Source organism: Ostrea edulis, chromosome 5 (genome assembly GCF_947568905.1).
Source record: "Ostrea edulis chromosome 5, xbOstEdul1.1, whole genome shotgun sequence".
In the NCBI taxonomy this organism is placed as follows: Eukaryota; Metazoa; Mollusca; class Bivalvia; order Ostreida; family Ostreidae; genus Ostrea; species Ostrea edulis.
The window spans coordinates 11,753,989-11,781,493 of record NC_079168.1 but is presented as its reverse complement, the minus strand read 5'-3'; the positions used below and the strand labels follow the sequence as shown (position 1 = coordinate 11,781,493).

Here is a 27,505-nt window from a genome sequence, read left to right as displayed (position 1 = left end):
CAGTTAAGGGGACCAAACTCCTCCATGTATTTGTGGAAGAGTTACAAGTTCTTCCATTACGACTTCCTTTCTGTTCACTTATTACTGAAAAAAGATCAACTAAGATACTTGTGTATATACATGTATTCATTTCTATAAACATGTGCTAAATATATTTAATTGATGAAAATTCAATCATATGATAAACGTACATTGCAGTTTAATCAGTATGCTTATTTTGATTACATGATGGAAGAGATTTGATGTTTTGATTGATAGTTTGCATTTTAATGCTCTTTAGTGTTTTAATGTTCTTCGGTGTTTTTAATGGTCTTGAAGTAGTTCATGGAGGATTGTGATTTGTGAATATGTCCATACCACAGAAACATTGAAATTAGGTCCTCGTGAAATTCAATGAATGGTTACAATAATAAATTATTACAGCTAGAAACTGATTTTACAGTAAATCTTTGAAAATGTTTTTCAAATTGTACTTGTCATTGATAACTATTTTGCTGATGTCACTCAATAAAATTTGAAATCAGGAATTTTTTTGATTTTGACAGGATCCCTTAATTTTGTCCAGCTTGTTGTCATGTTTGTCAGCCTTAGTGGTGTTCCTGAAAAATTCAACAGAAACTGTACCAGCAGTGTTAGAGAAGGTAAATATCAATTTGCCTCACATTTACTATACCAGCAGTGTTAGAGAATGTAGATATGATGTTAACTGTACCAGCAGTGTTAGAGAATGTAGATATGATGTTAACTGTACCAGCACAATGTTAGAGAATGTAGATATCATGTTAACTGTACCAGCAGTGATAGAGAATGTAGATATCATGTTTACTGTACCAACATTGTTAGAGAATGTAGATATCACATTAACTGTACCAGCAGTGCTAGAGAATGTAAATATCACGTTAACTGTACCAGCAGTGTTAGAGAATGTAGATATCATGTTAACTGTACCAGCAGTGTTAGAGAATGTAGATATGATGTTAACTGTACCAGCAGTGTTAGAGAATGTAGATATGATGTTAACTGTACCAGCACAATGTTAGAGAATGTAGATATCATGTTAACTGTACCAGCAGTGTTAAAGAATGTAGATATCATGTTAACTGAACAAGCAGTGTTAGAGAATGTAGATATCACATTAACTGTACCAGCAGTGCTAGAGAATGTAAATATCACGTTAACTGTACCAGCAATGTTAGAGAATGTAGATATCATGTTAACTGTACCAGCAATGTTAGAGAATGTAGATATCATGTTAACTATACCAGCAGTGTTAGAGAATGTAGATATCACATTAACTGTACCAGCACAATGTTAGATAATGTAGATATCATGTTAACTGTACCAGCAGTGTTAGAGAATGTAGATATCATGTTAACTGTACCAGCAGTATTAGAGAATGTAGATATCATGTTAACTGTACCAGCAGTATTAGAGAATGTAGATATCATGTTAACTGTACCAGCCATGTTAGAGAATGTAGATATCATGTTTACTGTACCAACAGTGTTAGAGAATGTAGATATCATGTTAACTGTACCAGCTGTGTTAGAGATTGTAGATATCATGTTAACTGTACCAGCAATGTTAGAGAATGTAGATATCATGTTAACTGTACCAGCAGTGTTAGAGAATGTAGATATCATGTTTACTGTACCAGTAATGTTAGAGAATGTAGATATGTTAACTGTACCAGCACAATGTTAGAGAATGTAGATATCATGTTAACTGTACCAGCAGTGTTAGAGAATGTCGATAGCATGTTAACTGTACCAGCAGTGTTAGAGAATGTAGATCTCAATTTGTCTCATGTTAACTATACCAGCAGTGTTAGAGAATGTAGATATCACATTAACTGTACCAGCAGTGTTAGAGAATGTAGATATCATGTTAACTGTACCAGCACAATGTTAGAGAATGTAGATATCATGTTAACTGTACCAACAGTGTTAGAGAATGTAGATATCATGTTTACTGTACCAGCAATGTTAGAGAATGTAGATATCATGTTAACTGTACCAGCAGTGTTAGAGAATGTAGATATCATGTTAACTATACCAGCAGTGTTAGAGAATGTAGATATCATGTTAACTGTACCAGCAGTGTTAGAGAATGTAGATATCATGTTAACTGTACCAGCAGTGTTAGAGAATGTAGATATCATGTTAACTATACCAGCAGTGTTAGAGAATGTAGATATCACATTAACTGTACCAGCAGTGCTAGAGAATGTAGATATCACATTAACTGTACCAGCAGTGTTAGAGAATGTAGATATCATGTTAACTGTACCAGCACAATGTTAGAGAATGTAGATATCATGTTAACTGTACCAGCAGTGTTAGAGAATGTAGATATCATGTTAACTGTACCAGCAGTGTTAGAGAATGTCGATATCATGTTAACTGTACCAGCAGTGTTAGAGAATGTAGATATCATGTTAACTGTACCAACAATGTTAGAGAATGTAGATATCAATTTGTCTCACGTTAACTGTACCAGCAGTGTTAGAGAATGTAGATATCATGTTTACTGTACCAGCAATGTTAGAGAATGTAGATATCATGTTAACTGTACCAACAATGTTAGAGAATGTAGATATCATGTTAACTATACCAGCAGTGTTAGAGAATGTAGATATCATGTTAACTGTACCAGCAGTGTTAGAGAATGTAGATATCATGTTAACTGTACCAGCAGTGTTAGAGAATGTAGATATCATGTTAACTATACCAGCAGTGTTAGAGAATGTAGATATCACATTAACTGTACCAGCAGTGCTAGAGAATGTAGATATCACATTAACTGTACCAGCAGTGTTAGAGAATGTAGATATCATGTTAACTGTACCAGCACAATGTTAGAGAATGTAGATATCATGTTAACTGTACCAGCAGTGTTAGAGAATGTAGATATCATGTTAACTGTACCAGCAGTGTTAGAGAATGTAGATATCATGTTAACTGTACCATCAGTGTTAGAGAATGTAGATATCATGTTAACTGTACCAGCAGTGTTAGAGAATGTAGATATCATGTTAACTGTACCAGCAGTGTTAGAGAATGTAGATATCATGTTTACTGTACGAGCAATGTTAGAGAATGTAGATATGTTAACTGTACCAGCACAATGTTAAAGAATGTCGATATCATGTTAACTGTACCAGCAGTGTTAGAGAATGTAGATATCATGTTAACTGTACCAACAATGTTAGAGAATGTAGATATCAATTTGTCTCACGTTAACTGTACCAGCAATGTTGGGTAAGATGTTGATTTCAGGGGTTACATTTATCAATCTGCTATGTTTCATAATAACTAGAACTTCTATTTATTTCACTTTGTACAAAATTTAAACTTTCAATATGTGGATGATATGATGTATTTTTATATATTTACATATATTTTACAGATATTTTCAGGCGTAATGTTTGCTTTCCCCGGACAAAACAAGAGTAACAGGAGTCGTTCTGTGAAGAACGTGCGGCAGCATGCCTGTTCGATGCTGGTGACGATTTGTAAAACACAGACAGACCTCATATTTGTACGTATTGTTTTTGAGGAATTCAAAAAATTTATAATATTTACGTCAATGAAATCAAAGATTGGGAACATATTATATTGATTCGTATGTCTTGTAGTTTACTTTGGTCAAATTAAACCTTTGAGCTTTATGACATAGTTTTCATCTTTGTTGACCCAAAAGATCAAGGTCATTTAACAATGTCAAACGACTAAACATGCACACTGGTGGTGAATTGATTGTGGCATCGGTGGCCTAGTGGTTAGGCCGTCAGACTCTCGACCGAAAGGTCGTAGGTTTGAGTCCTGGCCGCGGCAGGGCCGACGTTGTGTCCTTGGGAAAGGCACTTTACATGAATTTCCTCACTCCACCCAAGTGGAAAAGGGGTACCTGGCTATAGACAGTGAAAGATATTGTTAGAATGTTAGTGCTCTAGCGCTTGTAATGGCAGCTTGCACTGTATGCTTCCTAGGAGACTGAGAAAGTTCTAGATTGATATAAGGTCTGCCGGGGTAATAATGCATTGTGAAGCGCTTTGAGCAGCATATGCTGGAAAAAGCGCTATACAAAACCAATCATTATTATTGTCATCATTAGCAGCACAGACTCTCTAAAGTACAATGAAAAAATGTACAGTACAATTTGTATGGTGTACAGTTCTTTTTTTCTTCTTCTTACAGCCAGTGTTTGATGAATTGTACCGATACGTACAGAACATCTCTAGAGACACAGAGCAACTGTCACAGATGGAGAAATGTATACTGATAGAGGCCCTTATACTTGTGTGGTAAACTATTTCTGTGTGGAATCATGATGAATTCTGTAGCTGTGTCCTTTTGTAAGTTTGCTAATGGTGGTGTTCTTTCATTTTCAGCAATAGATTTAACAATTATGAGAAGCAATCTGCATTCCTTGTAGAAATCCTTCAACCAGCCAAAGATCTGTGGTTGTCTGAGCAATTCCAGGTGTAAGTGTATTTCAAAACTTAGCTAAATTTGATGACTCAAAAATCGAATTAAATTTGAAATCAGTCTTTACTTTTGTGTGAATTCTTGAAGAATGGCCTTTTAGACTGTGCAGAATTTTCCTTTACTTACATGAGTAATTGTTGTTGGGACAAGAAATTGCAATGGTTTAATTTTACAGAGAGATTATATAAATTAGCTATTCCTGTATTTTACTGGGCCTTCAGTGATTTATTTTTACAGAGAGATGAGCTATTTCCTGTATTTTACTGGGCCTTCAGTGATTTATTTTTACAGAAAGATGAGCTATTTCCTGTGTTTTACCAGGCCTTCAGTGGTTTATTTTTACAGAGAGATTAGCTATTTCCTGTATTTTACCGGGCCTTCAGTGGTTTATTTTTACAGAGAGATTAGCTATTTTCTGTATTTTACCGGGTTTATTTTTACAAAGAGATTATATAAATTAGCTATTTCCTGTATTTTACAGGGCCTTCAGTGGATCAGACAAGTGGATGTCTTATATAGGCCTGGATCAAGCCCCTGTAGAACCAAGCTCGAAGGACACGTGTGGAATTAACAGGTCACATGTAAGGCTGTAGATTGGTCTGTCTGAGATTCAGTGGGTCATAATAGAGTTTTAATTGTAAGAATAAACATATTGAGGGATTTGATTTTACAAGTTTCAAGTGTATGAGCAGTAATCTTCTTTTATAACGTACTCGAATATTAAGGCTCTCTGGATGTACTGTAGCTATTTCGTATCCCCTGCAAAGTTGCTTTATAATTCATTGGGAAAAACATATCTAGAATGAATTCAATATTTACCTCCAAGTAGGTACTGTAAGCCTCGGTCATGATTTATGTAGATTGCAGATTGTGTAAACATTTTGATAGCCGTGCTGAAGAGAAGCAAATGATTAATATATTGTAGATTGCATATTGTATAAATATTTTGATGGCTGTGCTGAAGAGAAGCAAATGGCCAGAGGAGATGCAGGTTTGATGAATATTTTTTAATTGTTAGCTTTACTAGGAAATCATTGACATCAAACATTTTGCTATTTCACCATAAAACATGTTTGGAAACTAATATTTACGTGAAGTTAAATATTTCCTTGCCTGACTTGTGAATGTGATTCCTTAGGATGTAAATGTGTCTTGTGTAGGTTGCAGAGAGTGGGGGATTCGTGCTTATGAAGAGAGATGATGGCTCCCTTATTCTGAAGAACCCAGCAACTGTACATGTCAGCAGAATGCTGGAAAACCTCCTCCTCTTTATGAAGTCTGTCTTCTTGTTATCAACAGCTCTCATTTAAATCATACAGCAGAAAAACTTCTAAATTGGCATAAACAAATTCACAAATTGTTAGTTTACTGTAAATGCATTATATTTGGTATGTACGATATACGGTGTAAATTGATTTTTCAACAAGTTAGCATAGACTTGATTTAGCGTTTTCTAAATGTGCTATGTAGAAATGTATATACACAAGACATTTAGCAATGAACTTGATTTAGCAGAAGCTGCTTTCCGCGAAAGGTGCTAAATCGAATACGCCGCCAAATGTTGTGCATTTACAGTATTCTGTGTATTGTAAATTATAAAAGAGAATGAAGAGATTCATGGAATGAGAAAAAATTATTTCTTCTTTCTGATTTAGTGTGAAAAAGTACATGTTCCTCTCTGCTTTTTAACCAATTCAGAAATGGGTGTAAATTTTCTTTTTCCAGAAGCATGAATGGCAGCTGGCATCCAGACATGTTACAGAGAAGGCACACAGAGTTCGAGAAATCTTTCGATCTGGTGGAAAATGAAAAATACGCAATTTTAGGTATGAGGAACTCGGTTTATCCTATAATTAGTCTTTTGATTCTAGTGGAAAATGAAAAATATGCAATTTTAGGTATGAGGAACTTGGTTTATCCTATAATTAGTCAGTTAAGATATTTGGGTATTTACAATTGGTTTCCAGATGATAATTTAAGTAAACATTAACCAATGCTTTTGAAATTTTGAAATGAAGTAGATTCATACCCTGAGTTTAGATTTACAGATTTTCACTTTTGTCTGTGAGTTTTCCTCCTTCATAAAGTGGAAAATAGTAAACAGTTTTGGTTTTCTTGACAATAATTTAAATATTAAGCCACAACTTTGCATATTGGAAACTTTAGATACATTATGCACACAAACTAAGCTAAAATTTTATGAGCGTTGACCAAATACATCCTAAAAGTAAATTTCTTTGGGTTTAGGGGAATCACCATGTCTCTTGGCATGTCAGTCCGTTTGTCCCACTTATGTTAGATGTATTTGTAATAACGGTAGCACTGGAACAGAGAGACATTGGAATACCATGCTTGGCTCAACTTATGATTAGTCAGAATGTCGTCACTCAGAACCAAGGTCAATTTTATAAGGTCATGGTCATTGTAATGGAGAGACATTAAAAACTCATACATGACACAACTGTATTATATATTAACATAAGTGTATAAGTAAGATGGAATTGACCAATTTCATCAGCAGTCTGAACAACTGTATTTTTTCTAAATTTTGGGGGAGATTTGTGTCACTGATGCTTCCTTGATTTGATTTGATTTTATCGTAAAGTTTGGACATCATGAAAATGCCATTTTGACTTGTTTCAACAACTGGAGGTGTTATAGAGAGACTTGTGATATAAATTAAAACTGTGTTTGATTTGGACAGGTGTTCCCATGCCCTGTGTGGATAACTCCAGTTCTCCAGTGTGTAAGAACCCAGTCACCAGAATGCAGAACTTCCTCACAACTATGCATGATTATGGGTAGGACAGCTAACATTTGTAATGTAGCATGTCATTCGGTTTCTGGAGAGACAATAAGACAGATGATATAGTGTTTGAGGTTACAAGTGCCTACTAAAAAGCATTTACATTATCTTGTCATTGAGTAATGTATCTTGTTATACTGTAAACGTATTATATTTATCTGCGTATTCTATTGAGTGCCTTTCGCGGAAAGCAGGTACCGCTAAATCAAGTTCATCGTTAAATGTCTTGCGTATATATTCATTTTTATATAGCACATTTAGAAAGCACTAAATCAAATCTACGCTAACTTGTCGAAAAAACAATTTCTGCCAAATATCGTACACGCTAAATATAATACATTTACGATATTTGATTTGTTGATGATAATGATGGTTGTTTCTTCTCCCTTTCCAGCTGCCATATCCTGGGTAATGCCGGTCAGTGTTTAGGATACGAGTTTTATGCCATACCCAACCTCCCCCAGTCTGTCCTGTCCACTGTGTTCACCAATCTCGATTACCTGCCGGACTACAGACTTAAACCATTCATCAATATCCTTTGTCAATGTCATATACATTATTATGAATTAAAGAGAAGCTTTCGTTAAATGTCATATACATTATTATAGATTATAGTGAGGCTTTTGTTAAATGTAATATACATTACTATAGATTATAGTGAAGCTTTTGTGATTTGTCATATACAATATTATAGATTATAGTGAGGCTTTTGTGAAATGTCATACACAGTCAATTTCATTTATAATGAAGGTATTTGATTTAAATACCTACTTGTTCTTTTACTGATCAGGAAAAGATTAAAGAATACTGGTATTTACCTTGTAAAGATCGGTCAGTGGTAGAAAAATGTGCTGAATGTTATAAATTAAAATAACCCCATTAAAATGAAATTTACAGAGAAAAACAATGGAAGATGATAAACTGCTTCGTTTGTAATGCTTGATTGCAAGAAATAGCACAAAACTGATCATTTATATCAGCATGGCGTATAAAGTATGTTGCTTGGGATATAGTCCTGAATATCTGTTATCCTTAACTTGGATGTAAGAGTGATTCTGAAGCCTTATATTGTGAACTGCCCCAAGGACTTGTACTCACTAGCTGTGATGCCATTGTTAGAATTTGTGTGTCCTTATTTTTATCAGGTAAGGGACAACAGAGTTTCGTTGATGAAATGAAATAAATGCTTTGAATGATCAAACTTAAAATGCAAAGTAATGTTTCTTTTATTGATGGTACAGTTTCTTTCTTTCAGAAATTGAATTCGAAGTGGCAGCAAATTAACCGCAGAATGAGGTAATGAGATATAATGTTATAAGAAGGAAATATTGAGATGTAATGTTATAAGAAGGAAATGTTGAGATGTGATGTTATAAGAAGGAAGTATTGAGTTGTAATGTTATAAGAGTGAGGTACTGAGATGTAATGTTATAAGAGTGAGGTACTGAGATGTGATGTTATAAGAGTGAGGTACTGAGATGTTATGTTATAAGAGTGAGGTACTGAGATGTGATGTTATAAGAGTGAGGTACTGAGATGTTATGTTACATGTATAAGAGTGAGATATTGAGTTATAATGTTATAAGAGTGAGGTACTGAGATGTAATGTTATAAGAGTGAGGTACTGAGATGTAATGTTATAAGAGTGAGGTACTGAGATGTAATGTTATAAGAGTGAGGTACTGAGATGTAATGTTATAAGAGTGAGGTACTGAGATGTGATGTTATAAGAGTGAGATATTGAGTTATAATGTTATAAGAGTGAGGTACTGAGATGTAATGTTATAAGAGTGACGTATTGAGTTATAATGTTATAAGAGTGAGGTACTGAGATGTGATGTTATAAGAGTGAGGTACTGAGATGTGATGTTATAAGAGTGAGATATTGAGTTATAATGTTATAAGAGTGAGGTACTGAGATGTAATGTTATAAGAGTGAGATATTGAGTTATAATGTTATAAGAGTGAGGTACTGAGATGTAATGTTATAAGAAGGAAGTATTGAGTTGTAATGTTATAAGAGTGAGGTACTGAGATGTGATGTTATAAGAGTGAGATATTGAGTTATAATGTTATAAGAGTGAGGTACTGAGATCTTATGTTATAAGAGTGAGGTACTGAGATGTAATGTTATAAGAGTGAGATATTGAGTTGTAATGTTATAAGAGTGAGGTACTGAGATGTGATGTTATAAGAGTGAGGTACTGAGATGTAATGTTATAAGAGTGACGTATTGAGTTATAATGTTATAAAAGTGAGGTACTGAGATGTTATGTTATAAGAGTGAGGTACTGAGATGTTATGTTATAAGAGTGAGGTACTGAGATGTGATGTTATAAGAGTGAGGTACTGAGATGTGATGTTATAAGAGTGAGGTACTGAGATGTTATGTTACATGTATAAGAGTGAGGTATTGAGTTATAATGTTATAAGAGTGAGGTACTGAGTTGTAATGTTATAAGAGTGAGGTACTGAGATGTGATGTTATAAGAGTGAGGTATTGAGATGTAATGTTATAAGAGTGAGGTACTGAGATGTTATGTTATAAGAGTGAGGTACTGAGGTGTAATGTTATAAGAGTGAGGTACTGAGATGTTATGTTATAAGAGTGAGGTACTGAGATGTTATGTTATAAGAGTGAGGTACTGAGATGTAATGTTATAAGAGTGGGGGACTGAGATGTTATGTTATAAGAGTGAGATATTGAGTTATAATGTTATAAGAGTGACGTATTGAGTTGTAATGTTATAAGAGTGAGGTACTGAGATGTGATGTTATAAGAGTGAGGTACTGAGATGTAATGTTATAAGAAGGAAGTATTGAGTTGTAATGTTATAAGAGTGAGGTACTGAGATGTGATGTTATAAGAGTGAGATATTGAGTTATAATGTTATAAGAGTGAGGTACTGAGATCTTATGTTATAAGAGTGAGGTACTGAGATGTAATGTTATAAGAGTGAGATATTGAGTTGTAATGTTATAAGAGTGAGGTACTGAGATGTGATGTTATAAGAGTGAGGTACTGAGATGTAATGTTATAAGAGTGACGTATTGAGTTATAATGTTATAAAAGTGAGGTACTGAGATGTTATGTTATAAGAGTGAGGTACTGAGATGTGATGTTATAAGAGTGAGGTACTGAGATGTGATGTTATAAGAGTGAGGTACTGAGATGTTATGTTACATGTATAAGAGTGAGGTATTGAGTTATAATGTTATAAGAGTGAGGTACTGAGTTGTAATGTTATAAGAGTGAGGTACTGAGATGTGATGTTATAAGAGTGAGGTATTGAGATGTAATGTTATAAGAGTGAGGTACTGAGATGTGATGTTATAAGAGTGAGGTACTGAGATGTGATGTTATAAGAGTGAGGTATTGAGATGTAATGTTATAAGAGTGAGGTATTGAGATGTAATGTTATAAGAGTGAGGTACTGAGATGTGATGTTATAAGAGTGAGGTACTGAGATGTTATGTTATAAGAGTGAGGTACTGAGATGTAATGTTATAAGAGTGAGGTACTGAGATGTGATGTTATAAGAGTGAGGTACTGAGATGTAATGTTATAAGAGTGAGATATTGAGATGTAATTTATGTTGGTATTTAGGGGGGAAAAGTATGGGAAAAGGCTTTATCTTGCTACTAGACTTTTCCTTGTATAAAGTTTATAAGACTGAAGTAATTTACACGATTTCTTGTTTTCCAGTGAAGATGGTTGTGAAGAGAACATGGAGACACAGGAAATACTTGAAGACCAGTTGACACGACAACTGACCAGAGAATATATTGACTTGTTAGGTAAGTCCAGAACTGACACAGCAAGAGATCAGAGAATATATTGACTTGTTAGGTAAGTCCAGGACTGACACAGCAAGAGATCAGAGAATATATTGACTTGTTAGGTAAGTCCAGGACTAACACGACAACTGACCAGAGAATATATTGACTTGTTAGGTAAGTCCAGGACTGACACGACAACTGACCTGAGAATATATTGACTTGTTAGGTAAGTCCAGGACTGACACAGCAAGAGATCAGAGAATATATTGACTTGTTAGGTAAGTCCAGGACTGACACGACAAATGACCAGAGAATATATTGATTTGTTAGGTAAGTCCAGAACTGACACAACTGACCAGATACTATATTGATTTGTTAGGTAAGTCCAGAACTGACACGACAACTGACCAGATAATTTATTTATTTGTTAGGTAAATCCAGGACTGACACGACAATATATTGACTTGTTAGGAAAGTCCAGGACTGACACAACAAGAGATCAGAGAATATATTGACTTGTTAGGAAAGTCCAGGACTGACACAGCAAGAGATCAGAGAATATATTGACTTGTTAGATAGTAGGTAAATCAATGACTTAATAGCCAACTTTCCAAGGAATTTGTGGACTTACTAGGTCATTGAAAGTCAGACTTGTTAGCTCATTTTTAAAAAGTCAGACTTAAAGTTGGACTTGTCAAATTGCAAGGCAGTACATTTTAAAATAAGTCAAGTACTATGAAATATGCAGGAAATGTATTTAATATTATGGTTACTCAAGTCATAAAATCAACCTTGAGTCCATGAATGTGTTATGCAGGACCAGAAGTGAATGTTTAAGACATCCAAGATTCAGTTATCTTGCTAAGTGAGTGATTGCCTTGTCTGGTCACTGAGAAAAACTTTGGCCAGCTTGTTTGCTATTTTAAGACTTCTAATCAATCTCATGATCATTGAAATTTGAGCTGTACTACATCATCATCATGGCCGACTTTCTTTTTAAAGCATGAATGAAAATATGAATATCAACAATATTTGTATATTCCTTTTACATTTGATTGCCTAGCTGGGTAGCTCAGTTGGCTAACGGGTCCACTACTGATCTGTACAGATCGCGGGTTCACGTCCAGCAGTTTACATTTGATTGCCTATCTGGGTAGCTCAGCAGATTAATCTGTTGACTGCTGATCTGTAGATTGCGGGTTCGAGTTCAGCAGGGGTTTTAAAAAAATTTTCAGCTTACTTCCTACTTAAACTGCATTTTTTGACTAAATAAAGTAAAATTTGAAAGTTTTCAATTTCAAAATATTATTGTACGTACCCCCTCCACTTTTCATCCATATCACATTTCTCTGGCGCGTTATTTCTCCTTAAGGAAAATGGTCAGTGGTATGTAAAATATACGGCGAGTATTGAACACTTTTTACAGGAATAATGTTTCACAAGTTAAAACAAGACCCAGTTCCTGATGATGCCAAGATGGATGATGCAGAGAACATCCCAGTGACTCATAAAGAAGAACCCATGACAGAGCTGGGGCAACTGTGTATGAAAAGTGAGGTCAGTATCCAAATTTGTATTTGACTATACAGACGGTGGGAGGTGTTATGTGTTGTCCAGTCTGAAGATTTGTTAGAGTTTAAACCCTTACTATTGCAGCATGACCTGTTAAATTCTTGAAACTACTGGTTATTCTTGATGGCTCAAACTCTTGAGGCATTTTATTTCTTGAAATAATCTCCAGGTCCGAATTTTTTCCCTATTTGAATAAGCAAATTCACTATTGTTCTCTCATACTCCCAATCTCATGATCTTTCAAAATGTAATTATATCCCCTGAACGAAGTTCTGGGGGGTATATAGGAATCACTCTGTCTGTCTGTCCATCCGTCTGTCTGTGCAGATTCGTGTTCGGGCCATAACTTCTTTGTTCTTTGACTTAGGCATACCATATTTGGCACACAGGTGGATCACCATGAGACGATGTGTCGAGTACCTTCATGACCTCTATATGACCTTGACCCTTGACCTCAAGGTCAAAATTAAAGGTTTTTTTTACAATGGATTTGTGTCCGGGTCATAACTTCTTTGTTCTTTGACATAGGCATACCATATTTGACACATGAGTGTATCACCATGATATGATGTGTCATGTACCTTCATGACCTCCATATGACCTTGACCTCAAGGTCAAAATTAAAGGTTTTTACAATGGATTCGTGTCAGGGCCATGACTTCTTTGTTCTTTGACATAGGCATACCATATTTGACACATGAGTGTATCACCATGAGACGATGTGTTGGGTACCTTCATGACTGCTATATGACCTTGAACTTTGACCTCAAGGTCAAAATTGATTATAGGGTTTTGACATAGTCATACCTTAAGACATGGGTGTATCACCATGAGAGTATGTGTCATGTACATTCATGACCTCTTTATGACCTTGACCTTTGATCTCAAGGTCAAAATTATAGGTTTATACCATGGATATGTGTTTGGACTGTATCTTCCATTTTCTTCTACAAAGGCATACCATATTTTTAAACTCAGGAAAGAGGTAATTTATACCTATTAACAACACCCTTTGGGAGATTGGGGTAAGCGGGGGGTATTCTTAGTGAGCATTGCTCACAGTACCTCTTGTTTAAGTCTAATTAGATGTTAGATCCACTCCTATACTTGCTACACTAACATGAGCCTATCAGAGGCTCTAATTTTGATTGTACATAATGTACTGTTGTACATGATCCTCTAAAATTTACTCATCTAAGAGCTAACTGTTTACACCAGTTACAGGTCACTCGTGACCTAATTAAATGTATTCTATAAATAGAATTAAACAAAAAAAAACTATGAATTAAATACAAAAACAAATGGTAAAGAGATATAAATGGATTCAATAGTTTCAAAATGTGTTACATGTTTTTGACATGCTTTCTGAAACAAGCCAAGAGCTGACCATGTGACTGTCTCATTAGCATACCATGTGATGCTGTTCAACCAATTGTTAGATCTGTGCCTATTTAACAACCCTTAGGCTTTAGTGGTTTACACATGATCTATAGGGATGTCATGGTTCCAAAAAATTCCGGGTTAGTTCAGGATTTTAGTTCAGGTTCGAGTTTTTTTGGGGTTGGGTCTTTTTGTATTTTTTAAGATAATTTGTATTTTAGTTGCCCCATACTCATCATTGTTATACTTCTACTCGCAGACATAGAAACAGCATTGTCACTTCTACTCGTTTCCACTCCATGCTTTTAGTGTAGAAGATGTTGATCCTGTGTCATATTTTGGATGTGTCTGACACATTCTGCATACTGTCATTGTTTTGTCCACAATGCCATGGACAGAAAATCAATCTAAAAGCACACTTTATATTTTGACTTTTGAATTCACTTTTTGACCTCACATGAGGCATGAAATACTAGCATATAAAACAAACAGTAACAAACAGATAATGAATGAACAAAATGTTATCATGATTCTGTTATAAAACCAAACAAAAACTGAAATTCAGATAAATGGAACCGAACCTGGCGTGAAGAACATGACCCACAGTTTTCGGTTATTTCAGATACCCATTGCAGCCCTAATGATAAATATGTAGCTCTCATTCCTATATATACAAAAAATGACCTTGATGTCAAAACTTATCAATGTCTGAAAGCGAAATTAGAATGAACTTAAAATTTCGACATACAGTGTATTATATTTTCATTTTGGATGAAATCAAATAGTTTACATTGCATTCAAGTTATTATATAATCTCATTATTTTGGAAGCAAAAAAAAATTTCAGTTAATAACGTATTTGACTAATTTGTAATGTCCTTATGTGACAACTCACACAATGTAAACTAATTGATTATGTCTGTTTACAGAGTGTTTACCTGTCCATGATGATGTGTGTGTTTTGTTTACAGAGTGTTTACCCGTCCGTGATGATGTGTGTGTGTTTTGTTTACAGAGTGTTTACCCTTCCGTGATGTGTGTGTTTTGTTTACAGAGTGTTTACCTGTCCATGATGATGTGTGTGTTTTGTTTACAGAGTGTTTACCCGTCCGTGATGATGTGTGTGTGTTTTGTTTACAGAGTGTTTACCCGTCCGTGATGATGTGTGCGTTTTGTTTACAGAGTGTTTACCCATTGATGATGTGTGTGTTTTGTTTACAGAGTGTTTACCCGTCCATGATGATGTGTGTGTGTTTTGTTTACAGAGTGTTTACCCGTCCGTGATGATGTGTGTTTTGTTTACCCGTCTGTGATGATGATGTGTGTTTTGTTTACAGAGTGTTTACCCTTCCGTGATGATGTGTGTGTTTTGTTTACAGAGTGTTTACCCATTGATGATGTGTGTGTTTTGTTTACAGAGTGTTTACCCGTCCGTGATGATGTGTGCGTTTTGTTTACAGAGTGTTTACCCATTGATGATGTGTGTGTTTTGTTTACAGAGTGTTTACCCGTCCGTGATGATGTGTGTGTGTTTTGTTTACAGAGTGTTTACCCTTCCGTGATGATGTGTGCGTTTTGTTTACAGAGTGTTTACCCATTGATGATGTGTGTGTTTTGTTTACAGAGTGTTTACCCGTCCGTGATGATGTGTGTGTGTTTTGTTTACAGAGTGTTTACCCTTCCGTGATGATGTGTGCGTTTTGTTTACAGAGTGTTTACCCATTGATGATGTGTGTGTTTTGTTTACAGAGTGTTTACCCGTCCGTGATGATGTGTGTGTGTTTTGTTTACAGAGTGTTTACCCGTCCGTGATGATGTGTGTTTTGTTTACCCGTCTGGGATGATGATGTGTGTTTTGTTTACAGAGTGTTTACCCATCCTTGATGATGTGTGTTTTGTTTACCCATCCGTGATGATGTGTGTGTTTTGTTTACAGAGTGTTTATTTATTGCTGATAATGATGTGTGTTTTGTTTACAGAGTGTTTACCCATCCGTGATGATGTGTGTTTTGTTTACCCGTCCGTGATGATGTGTGTGTTTTGTATACAGAGTGTTTACCCGTCGGTGATGATGTGTGTGTGTTTTGTTTACAGAGTGTTTACCCGTCGGTGATGATGTATGTGTTTTGTTTACAGAGTATTTACTTATTGTTGATAATGATGTGTGTTTTGTTTACAGAGTGTTTACCCGTCCGTGATAATGTGTGTGTTTTGTGTACAGAGTGTTTACCCGTCGGTGATGATGTATGTGTTTTGTTTACAGAGTATTTATTTATTGCTGATAATGATGTGTGTTTTGTTTACAGAGTGTTTACCCGTCGGTGATGATGTGTGTGTTTGGGGCCTTGTCATGGAGGGACACCATTGCCTGTAACAAATCAGTTTCTCTGTGTTGGTCTACAGTCAGACAAGTATGTGACAGTATCCAGGTTACACAGAAATAAGATATTTACCCTACATTACATTCACACAGACAGTATCCAGGTTACACAGAAATAAGATATTTACCCTACATTACATTCACACAGACAGTATCCAGGTTACACAGAAATAAGATGTTTACCCTACATTACATTCACACAGACAGTATCCAGGTTACACAGAAATAAGATGTTTACCCTACATTACATTCACACAGACAGTATCCAGGTTACACAGAAATTAGATATTTACCCTACATTACATTCACACAAACAGTATCCAGGTTACACAGAAATTAGATATTTACCCTACATTACATTCACACAGACAGTATCCAGGTTACACAGAAATAAGATATTTACCCTACATTACATTCACACAGACAGTATCCAGGTTACACAGAAATAAGATATTTACCCTACATTACATTCACACAGACAGTATCCAGGTTACACAGAAATAAGATGTTTACCCTACATTACATTCACACAGTCAGTATCCAGGTTACACAGAAATAAGATATTTACCCTACATTACATTCACACAGACAGTATCCAGGTTACACAGAAATAAGATATTTACCCTACATTACATTCACACAGACAGTATCCAGGTTACACAGAAATTAGATATTTACCCTACATTACATTCACACAGACAGTATCCAGGTTACACAGAAATAAGATGTTTACCCTACATTACATTCACACAGACAGTATCCAGGTTACACAGAAATAAGATGTTTACCCTACATTACATTCACACAGACAGTATCCAGGTTACACAGAAATAAGATATTTACCCTACATTACATTCACACAGACAGTATCCAGGTTACACAGAAATAAGATATTTACCCTACATTACATTCACACAGACAGTATCCAGGTTACACAGAAATAAGATATTTACCCTACATTACATTCACACAGACAGTATCCAGGTTACACAGAAATAAGATGTTTACCCTACATTACATTCACACAGACAGTATCCAGGTTACACAGAAATAAGATGTTTACCCTACATTACATTCACACTGTCCTCAAGTGGGTCAACTTAACCAATGTCAAACAGAGCAACATGAACTGCTATATAATGAGGAAAGTAATTTATTATTCCACTTTGATGATAGTAACAGTTGCTGCTTACTGGTAACTCACATCATGCTGCTTTTGATCCAGGTTTATCCACTTCACATCTCAAGCGAGTTAACTTGACCCACTTTGTTAGTAGGTGAAATTATCCTGTGTGAATGTGGTGTGAGTTAACTTGACCCACTTTATTAGTAGGTTAAATTATCCTGTGTCAATGTGGTGCGAGTTAACTTGACCCACTTTGTTATTGGATTAAATTATCCTATGCGAATGTGGTGTGAATTAACTTGACCCATACTGTTAGTGGGTTAAATTATTCTGTGTGAATATGGTGCAAGTTAACTTGACCCACACTGTTAGTGGGTTAAATTATCCTGTGTGAATGTGGTGTGAGTTAACTTGACCCAGTTTATTAGTAGGTTAAATTATCCTGTGTGAATGTGGTGCGAGTTAACTTGACCCACTTTATTAGTAGGTTAAATTATCCTGTGTGAATGTGGTGTGAGTTAACTTGACCCACTTTGTTAGTGGGTTAAATTATCCTGTGTGAATGTGGTGTGAGTTAACTTGACCCACTTTGTTAGTGGGTTGAATTATTCTGTGTGAATGTGGTGCGAGTTAACTTGACCCACTTTGATGGTGAGTTAAATTATCCTTTGTGAATGTGGTGCGAGTTAACTTGACCCACTTTGTTAGTAGGTTAAATTATCCTTTGTGAATGTGGTGTGAGTTAATTTCCCACTGGCTCTAGGACCATAATACTTAAGACAGGCTTACTTTTGATCTAAGTCTCACTATGATAGTAGGAATGTTGTAGTGACACTCTGATCAAAAGTGAGCTGGTCTAAGTCTCACTGCCCCAGAACCTGTTCTAACTTTGTAGCATACTAAATGGATTACTTATTAAGCATGCAGTGAAACTGTTCATTTTCTGACATAGTAAGAGATATTCCGATCATTCGTATTAAATTACATTGTACATTGATTTTACTCTATACAGCTATTCAGTAATGGTACCATGACTTTGGATGTTGCGTCTAACTTCCTGTGCAGTGGAATTTACGGACTACAGATGCACGGGCAACACGAGGGTCCACTGAGTCTCTTGTTGGGACTCGTCACGCAGATGTATGAACTCCTGGTAAGCAGTAGTCGCCAAATACTATTCTTTGTTACAATGGTTTAAAATAAAGCAGATTATACTTCGTTGCACATTTGACAAATTTTTCAACAACAAAAACAAACAAATGGTGAGTCAAATACAGAATTCTGCAAGTATTAGTTGTGCTGGTGTAAGTAGTTTACTGCTGAATTCTTCATTTTGAATTCTAATTGCAGAGGCCAGCCTTTCCTGATCTGTCCAGTGTTCTGCTGCAAGTTCCTAGTTGTAAACCATCAGATGTGAAGGTATTATTGATGGACTCGATGTTTACAGAATCGCGGTGTAAAGAGAATTTAATCTGAAATATATTTATGCTCCTAAGTTAGTTTGATTTTACCTTGCTAATCTTTGCTTGAAACTTAAAAAGGCAGTGAAAATAGGACATTCATGTGAATTGAAAAAAATGTCATTTATTTTGAAAATGATGAAATTATAATTATGACAAACTAAACTAGAGGGGATCAAAATGACAAGGAAAAACATGCAAGACCATATGTATCACATAGGTATGATTATGCAATTCGACCCCCTAAAACACATAATGATAACAGTTTATGGTAAATGTATGAAAATTGCAAGAACAATGAAACCTGTCTAATCCGACATTCACTGGGACACAGTTTTTTGTCGGAATACACAGTGTATTGGAATAAACAGTGTTAAAAAAGAAAGAAAACATGACATTGAGAATGAATATAGGGTCAGAATGCCCAGCAAAAGGGATTGCACAAGTGTCGGATATGGCAGTTTCCACCGTAGTTTTCACATGAATTGTTGAAACTATGAATGATTCATACAGGTTAATACATGTGTACATTGAGATTATCTTTTGCTGTGAATTGCAGGATCTCGATACTAAAATCCTCCAGACAGCATTGCAGAAGCAAATAGGAAATGATAAAAAGCGAAGAGAGGCATTTAAGAAGATGTTGTCAGGTGTAATCGGGGTAGGTTTTGCTTAGAATATTTGAGTTGTTAGATACACTGTACATTTATTTAATCATCACTGTAATTTTTGGTAATAAGGTCGAAACTTTTTTTCGCTAGCTAATTGACTTTACCCAATGCACCAAATCAACCTGTCTAAGGCCTATGTATAAAAGAATTGCCTCTGAAGATGAAAAAATTGCATTTTATAGTTCGTAAGGAAATGGATAATGATTAAGTAAGGGGAAAGAAAGATAACTCAGACATGAAACATGGTTTATTGAAACAAGCTCTAGAGCTCGTATTCATTCACTTCATTATTTTAGATATTTTACATGAATAAATGAGATCATTGAAATATTAGGCATGGATACAAATTATTTAAAGCAAATGAAACATAACAAACGATATAATTACTTTTAATCAATTTTAATAGACTTACTGAAAACAGCCAATACGTAAAACCAACATAGTAGATGATAAACAGTAAACAATCTGAAAGCAGGGTTCGAAATTAACTTTTTCAAGCACTAGTCCGTACGGACTAGTCACTAGTGATGTTCACTAGTCCGCAAAGCATTTCACTAGTCCGTCCAGTATATCATAAAATGATCTTCATTTTAATCAAACCAAACACATCACAGTTGCAAACAATTCAATTTCTGACACCTACAGAAGAAAAAGAGACCACCATATTTTATTTCGCATACAAAATCTTCAGAAGCATACAATATTAACCTCCAAGTTAATCCTTTTATAAACGTCCATAAGTGCGTTCGAGATCGACGTTCCTGTTGTTTTGGTGCTCAGATCTTAGAGTCACAGGAGTTCGAAATTTTATCAATAAAGTCAATAAAATTCACTCGATTGACCAAGTCACGAGCTATAGTATAATGTTATGAACTACTGTGTTAGAGTTGCGAATGACGAGAACATGTGCGCATAAACGTGCATGTTCTCAGACCACACTACTTGCAATTTTTGCACCCAGAACACGTTCTCGTGATGTGTACTCGGTGTTCGGAATCGGCAGGAATTTGACAATTTGTGCACGTTCGAAGAACAGCGGTCTCGAACGCACTCCATATGTTTGGAAGATCAGACTGTCATAGTCATGCAAACACTTGACCATGCAGGTAATCAACCATTAGTTCAAACATCTAAGAGATTCAGACAAATATTGCTATAAATCTTTACCAATTCAAGATTGATTTCCGGATTTTCACTAGTCCATATGGACTAGTGCTATAGAGAGTTCACTAGTCCGACACGTTTTTTACTAGTCTCGGACTTACGGACATGAGTTAATTTCGAACCCTGGAAAGTCGGATTGGCAAAGTGGTGATTTCATTTATTGTATCTTCATAATGAACAGTCTGTATCAATGATTTCTGTAACACATCTTAGATTTGTACTGGTATAATTAACACTTGCAATAATACCCAAGCCCTATTGACCTCATCATAGTGCTAGAAATAGCTGGAAAAGTCTTTGCCCTATCTGCCAAATTGACCAATCTAAGGATTTTTCTCATAGAATGGTAAAAAATAAGCGTTTTGCCTTATACTTGACCTTATTTCCAAAAATTAAGTTTGCTAGATACATTTTTAGCTCACCTGAGCTAAAAGCTCAAATGAGCTATTCTGATCACGGCGTCCGTCCGTCTGTAAACTTTTAACATTTTTGACTTCTTCTCGAAAATCACTGGGCCAATTTCAACCAAAGTTGGCACAAAACATCCTTAGGTAAAGGGAATTCTAAATTGTTAAAATAAAGGGTCAGGCCACCTTCCAAGGGGAGATAATCAAGAAAAGGTAAAAATAGAGTAGGGTCATTAAAAAATCTTCTCAAGAACCACTGGGCCAGAAAAGATAAAATTTATAGATAAGCTTTATTAGGTAGTGCAGATTCTAAATTGTTAAAATCATGGCGCCCGGGGGTTGGATGGGGCCATAATAGGGGATCAAAGTTTTACATACAAATATATAGGAAAAATCTTTAAAAATCATCTTCTCAAGAACCACTGAGCCAGAAAAGCTGAGATTTATATGAAAGCTTCATGATATAGTGTAGATTCTAAATTGAAAAAATCATGGCCCCCGGGGGTCGGATGGGGCCACAACAGGGGATCAAAGTTTTACATACAAATGTATAGGAAAATTCCTTAAAAAATCTTCTTCTCAAAAACCACTGAGCCAGAAAAGCTGAGATTTATATGAAAGCTTCATGATATAGTGCAGATTCTAAATTGTTAAAAATCATGGCCCCCGGGGGTCGGATGGGGCCACAACAGGGGATCAAAGTTTTACATACAAATATATAGGAAAAATCTTCTTCTCAAGAACCACTGAGCCAGAAAAGCTGAGATTTATATGAAAGCTTCCTGATATAGTGCAGATTCTAAATTGTTAAAATCATGGCCCCTGGGGGTCGGATGGGGCCACAATAGGGGATCAAAGTTTTACATACAAATATATAGGAAAAATCTTTAAAAATCTTCTTCTCAAGAACCACTGAGCCAGAAAAGCTGAGATTTATATGAAAGCTTCATGATATAGTGCAGATTCTAAATTGTTAAAATCATGGCCCCCGGGGATTGGATGGGGCCACAATAGGGGATCAAAGTTTTACATACAAATATATAGGAAAAATCTTCTTCTCAAGAACCACTGAGCCAGAAAAGCTGAGATTTATATGAAAGCTTCCTGATATAGTGCAGATTCTAAATTGTTAAAATCATGGCCCCCGGGGGTCAGATGGGGCCACAATAGGGGATCAAAGTTTTACATACAAATATATAGGGAAAATCTTTAAAAATCTTTTTCTCAAGAACCACTGAGCCAGAAAAGCTGAGATTTATATGAAAGGTTTCTGATATAGTGCAGATTTAGGTTTGTTAAAATCATGGCCCCCTGGGGTAGGATGGGGCCACAATAGGGGATCAAAGTTTTACATACAAATATATAGGGAAAATCATTAAAAATCTTCTTCTCAAGAACCATTGGGCCAAAGAAGTTCACATTACATGAAAGCTTTCTGACATAGTGTAGATTCAAGTTTGCAAAAACCATGGCCTCCATGGGTAGGTTTGGGGCCATAATAGGGACTACGGTTATACATGCAAATATATATGGAAAGTCTTCTGATATGGACCAAGGTGACTCAGGTGAGCGATTTGGCCCATGGGCCTCTTGTCTAATACTAAATCTGTAGCATATATTATGATTTGATGAACAAGTTATTTTTGCAACAAAACTGTGCCAGGCTATGTAAGCATTCAGTTGTTTCTTGTCATTATTCAGAATTAGTGGTTACCGGGTATTATATTTGAACAGTTAAGAAATAAGCAATATTTACCTCTTACAGAAAAATGTGGGTGAGCAGTTTAAGCGGGAGTCCCAATACAGAGACCTTCCCCCAATATTTAGAATCAAGCCCCCCAAGTCTGCAGGCGTGCTGGAGCAAAGAGAGGGTACTAGTGGACTCTGTGAACTCTTCAACCCGTCTGATGATTGAGAGGAGAATGAAGAGGAGAGATTAGGGAATGACGGGAACTTGGTCTAACCATAGGACATTGAATTGTGATAAGAGATATGATAGGAGAGAACTACATTGTAACACCCGGCATGTAGTACAAAGTCGGAACAATGCAGGACAGAAAAAAATTAAACAGTTGTGTTTGGATGAGATTATGGCAGATCTGAGGCATGAATATGGAGGAGCAGAAAATCCATGCATGATTTGAACACTTTTTCTAGGATGGGGTAGTGTAACAAAACAAAACCAAGCGTGAAGAGTTGTGAGAGTGTCATCTCTTCTGTTATATGTAATTGTACACTCCGCTATCAGGGATTGGCCACCGGGGTGGAGAAGACTGGTGCTTCTCTTTTTTAAGTGTTTTGAAGACTAAGATAATGAATCTTTGTTATGTGTGATGATGGTAAATGAATTAATGTAAGGGAGATTACTGTTCATGTGTACAGTATTAACTGATTTGTTTACTCCTGTCAGTCCTAATGCTGAAATATTAAATAAATGACTCCAAGAGTATACAAGATGTTTAGATATTCACTGTTACAATTGAATTGTTTGTGGTAGAATTTATTGGCATTCATTACAAATGAATTGTTTTCAGAATCATTTGGGATGAAAATTTGATTTTTTGTGACTGGAATAATCAGTTAAAGGACACATCTCGTGTTTTCAAAGTATACAGAATTATATGCATTTTGTCTTCCTTATCCTTATAGAAATTAATTGTAATAGTTCGTTCACTGAAGTATTGCGATAATTTGCCACAATACGGACTTAAATCTAAGCCCCGATTTCAAAAAGCCTAGTTAATTAGATAGGTAGTCACGTGGACAGTGACGTCATATGCGACCTTCGTCGATCAACTTGTTGTAATAGTAGTGTTAGATATTTTTTAAAAACTCGGGTTTTAGGGGCCTAATTTATTTACCATGGATAACATTTATTTCGATGTTGACAAATTTCCCGAGTCTTATATCTTTTAGCCACCAGTGCATACAAATAGCGACCCAAATGTAGCGAGGAAAGCGAGTATGAAATCTGCATAAATTTGTGAGTAAATAATGTTTACATGGGATCACTGTCTAAACCCTATTTGGTAATGCCATTTCTGTAAACAACTGTAATTAGCGTTGTTGCTTTTCTAAAATAAACATTGCAATTATTATTAAATTTATTTTTGGAGAAGTTAGATAGGCCTAAATTATAATACGATTATGTAGCATTGACAACTAGGCCTACTGTCACGGGTGCATTTCGGGGGGAAAATATAATAAAAATGATCAAACTTATTGTGAAAATCACAATACTTTTAAATTATTTTATTCAAGCAATTTTATTAATCATTATATTTTGTTATCTACACGTTGTTACTTAGGAAGTGGGAGCGCGGCGTGCTGTTGTTGTAAACACGTACGCGTTCCTTAAAAAAAAAAATATGAAAGCATTATAATTCAATTCAAAGTTGGGAAATATCATATTTTATTATTTATAATTGAAAGTTCTATGTATAAGTTAGAGTATATTAAGTGAAATCTTAATGGATAAGAAGGGGCGGAGCGAACGTTAGTGAGCGAGCCCCTTCTTATCCAATAAGATTTCACTTAATATACTCTAACTGGCTTAGAATGTAACCTAGTTTTTCATTGGCTGGGAACATTTACAATGTCATAAAATTTATTTTCAAATAGCCAATCACAGTCAGTCACGTGATATCTCTCTGTTGGGAATTCTTAATGAATAAGTGAGCCACTTAATGAACAACTTCTTGAAATCTGATTGGTCGACAAACTAGGTTATATTCTAATATCTTTTATCTTTAAATTTCTTTTTTTAAAACTACCAGTTGGTAGACACTGCTAGCAAAGTTCTGCCTATATGTTGTGACAAGGTGAAGGTCAGTTGGTGCGAGTGTGTATTGAATTTGAGAGCAGAAAGGAATGCATATGCGGTAGGCCTATATGTAACAGTGCGAAGCTTCGATAGAACCATTTTCTCGCAGTTTATATACGTCTTTGTCCAAGAGCTTGTTTGAAAAAGTACAGGGACAAATTCTACTGGGTTTTTTTATGGCAAAGTCGTTGCGCCGACAAAAAATATTCACGTCTTGTCCCTCATACCTTCCTTCGAAAATTGAAATAAACACAGTCCAAATAATCTCTACTGACAGCAAGAACACCCTTAAACGGCACAAAACACCCCAATGCAGTGTTATTTACAAGCCGTTAATGTGATAATTGTTTGTTTGTCAATTAAATCTAATCTGTTTATGAAATGGCTAACTGTTTTCAAATCTTCTCGCTCAAGGTCGCATATGACGTCACAGATAATGGCGCGTAAAATATCGAAGAAAATATGCATATCGCAAGATTTGAATTTCATCGCTTTCAAACTCGAAAACTACGCAAACTGTTTCTTTTAAAACACATGTAAAGTAGTTTTAGGCATGAAATGAATTAATTTTGCTGAAAAAATTAAAAAGTTTAAAAACATGCGATGTGTCCTAACTCAATACTCGCACTATCATCTGATAAAAGTTTAAAATGTGAATTTATTTCAATTTATTATAGTAAAAACTAATAAACTATCAAATAAATATATAGGTCATCACACTTTTTAAGATGCGAGACATACATACACAAAATCATATAGCAATGTCGTAAAATTGCAATTTTCCTTCAACAGCATCATGAAAATTTCACAAAAACTGGTTAAAACAATGTAATAGTATTTATAATAATTTCATGAAACTGTTTCTTTACAAAATATTCAAAATTTCTGTAAAAAATAAAGAAAATCTATCGCATAATGAACTTGATAAAGGATTCAATGAAAACAGAGTTATTGTCCTTGGATTCAATATTTTGAAACATATTATTGGTTATTTATGTATAACTTAGACTTTCGAATTATTTTATGTTTAACAAGATTTTTTTTTACAATAATCATTGATTTTGTTAAATTTGATGATGTCACAGGAGGGTGGAATTACTTTAAATATTTATGGTCCAAATATTATGTTTAAAGTGAAATTTTTCTGACGTAGACCTTGTAAAGCTGCTCAATATGCATTTTTTGTTGCCATGGCAACCAATTTAAATTCTATTCAAGATATAAAAAGTGCTATTTTTGTGTTTTAAATTAAAATAACATTTTTCTACCAATTAGTATAATCTTATAGATAATACTTTACGGCTCGGAATGCTGGAGAATAATACAGAGCGACGGAGAATAATACAGAGCGACATACAGATTTATCTGAGCGATTGGACGAGTCTTGTGTATTCGGTCTCATTGTTTCGAGAGGGTCATGTTTACTGTTGGCATGTGTGGGCTGGTGCATAACGGAACAATCAGCACTGACTGCATAGGTACAGTTAGCTTGTTTGTTCAGGTGTGACGCCCCTTTAAATTCCACCTCGGATGGATGAGGGGTTCTCTGCGGGGAAATAGCTCAAGCATACGATTTTTTTTCGCCCGTCGAAGTAGTATTATGGTATGGCGTCGTCCGTCTGTCTGTGTGTCCGTCTGTCCGGACCTTGTGGGCAGGATACAAACTGAACCATAAGCCCTAGGACTTTACAACTTGGTACATTCGATCACCATGATGAGAGGAAGACGCCTATTGTTTTTCAAGGTCAGAGGTCAAGGTCGTAGTATCACTTATTAGGAAAACCTTGTGGGCAGGATACAAACCGAACGGTAAGCTCCAGGATATTATAACTTGGTATATTTGATCACCATGATGAGAGGAAGACGCCTATTGTTTTTCAAGGTCAAAGGTCAAGGTCGTAGTATCACTTTTTAGGAAAACCTTGTGGGCAGGATACAAACCGAACCGTAAGCTCCAGGATATTATAACTTGGTATATTTGATCATCATGATGAGAGGAAGGTGCCTATTGTGTTTCAAGGTCAAGGTCGTAGTATCACTTATTAGGAAAACCTTGTGGACAGGATACAAACCGAACCGTAAGCTCCAGGATATTATAACTTGGTATATTTGATCATCATGATGAGAGGAAGGTGCCTATTGTTTTATAAGGTCAAAGGTCAAGGTCGCAGTATCACTTATTAGGAAAACCTTGTGGGCAGGATACAAACCAAACCGTTAGCATATTTATGAAGTAGTGCATTCTAAGGCTATCCCTCTTTATATCTTGATATCCATTTCTACAAGCATAATAATGAATTAGCTCACAGAGGACAGTGCTAACTTCACTAAAATATTAATCCCACTGAAATATGTCTTCCTTGAGCAAAATCTACGGGCGTATAATGCCACGTTGGCGTTGCTCTTGTTGTGTTTTTGTGTTTGAAATTTGTTTCTGTAAGTTAACA

The 27,505-nt window shown here is 35.5% G+C and overlaps 1 protein-coding gene across 1 annotated transcript in view; it reads left to right on the top strand.

Moving 5' to 3' along the window:
• Positions 1-23,691, top strand: part of LOC125650707 (exportin-5-like) — a 68,956-nt gene extending 45,265 nt beyond the window's left edge. Inside the window, exons 14-32 of the mRNA XM_056166674.1 lie at positions 546-641; positions 3,409-3,540; positions 4,200-4,306; positions 4,394-4,486; positions 4,972-5,071; positions 5,416-5,481; positions 5,651-5,766; positions 6,216-6,316; positions 7,195-7,291; positions 7,691-7,827; positions 8,344-8,441; positions 8,552-8,592; positions 11,003-11,094; positions 12,503-12,633; positions 16,334-16,438; positions 18,546-18,686; positions 18,884-18,952; positions 19,553-19,654; positions 23,001-23,691. Coding sequence (XP_056022649.1) covers positions 546-641; positions 3,409-3,540; positions 4,200-4,306; positions 4,394-4,486; positions 4,972-5,071; positions 5,416-5,481; positions 5,651-5,766; positions 6,216-6,316; positions 7,195-7,291; positions 7,691-7,827; positions 8,344-8,441; positions 8,552-8,592; positions 11,003-11,094; positions 12,503-12,633; positions 16,334-16,438; positions 18,546-18,686; positions 18,884-18,952; positions 19,553-19,654; positions 23,001-23,150 — 1,974 coding nt within the window. The 3' untranslated portion in view covers positions 23,151-23,691. The remainder of the gene's footprint in view (positions 1-545; positions 642-3,408; positions 3,541-4,199; positions 4,307-4,393; positions 4,487-4,971; positions 5,072-5,415; positions 5,482-5,650; positions 5,767-6,215; positions 6,317-7,194; positions 7,292-7,690; positions 7,828-8,343; positions 8,442-8,551; positions 8,593-11,002; positions 11,095-12,502; positions 12,634-16,333; positions 16,439-18,545; positions 18,687-18,883; positions 18,953-19,552; positions 19,655-23,000) is intronic.
• Positions 23,692-27,505: the final 3,814 nt, after the last annotated feature.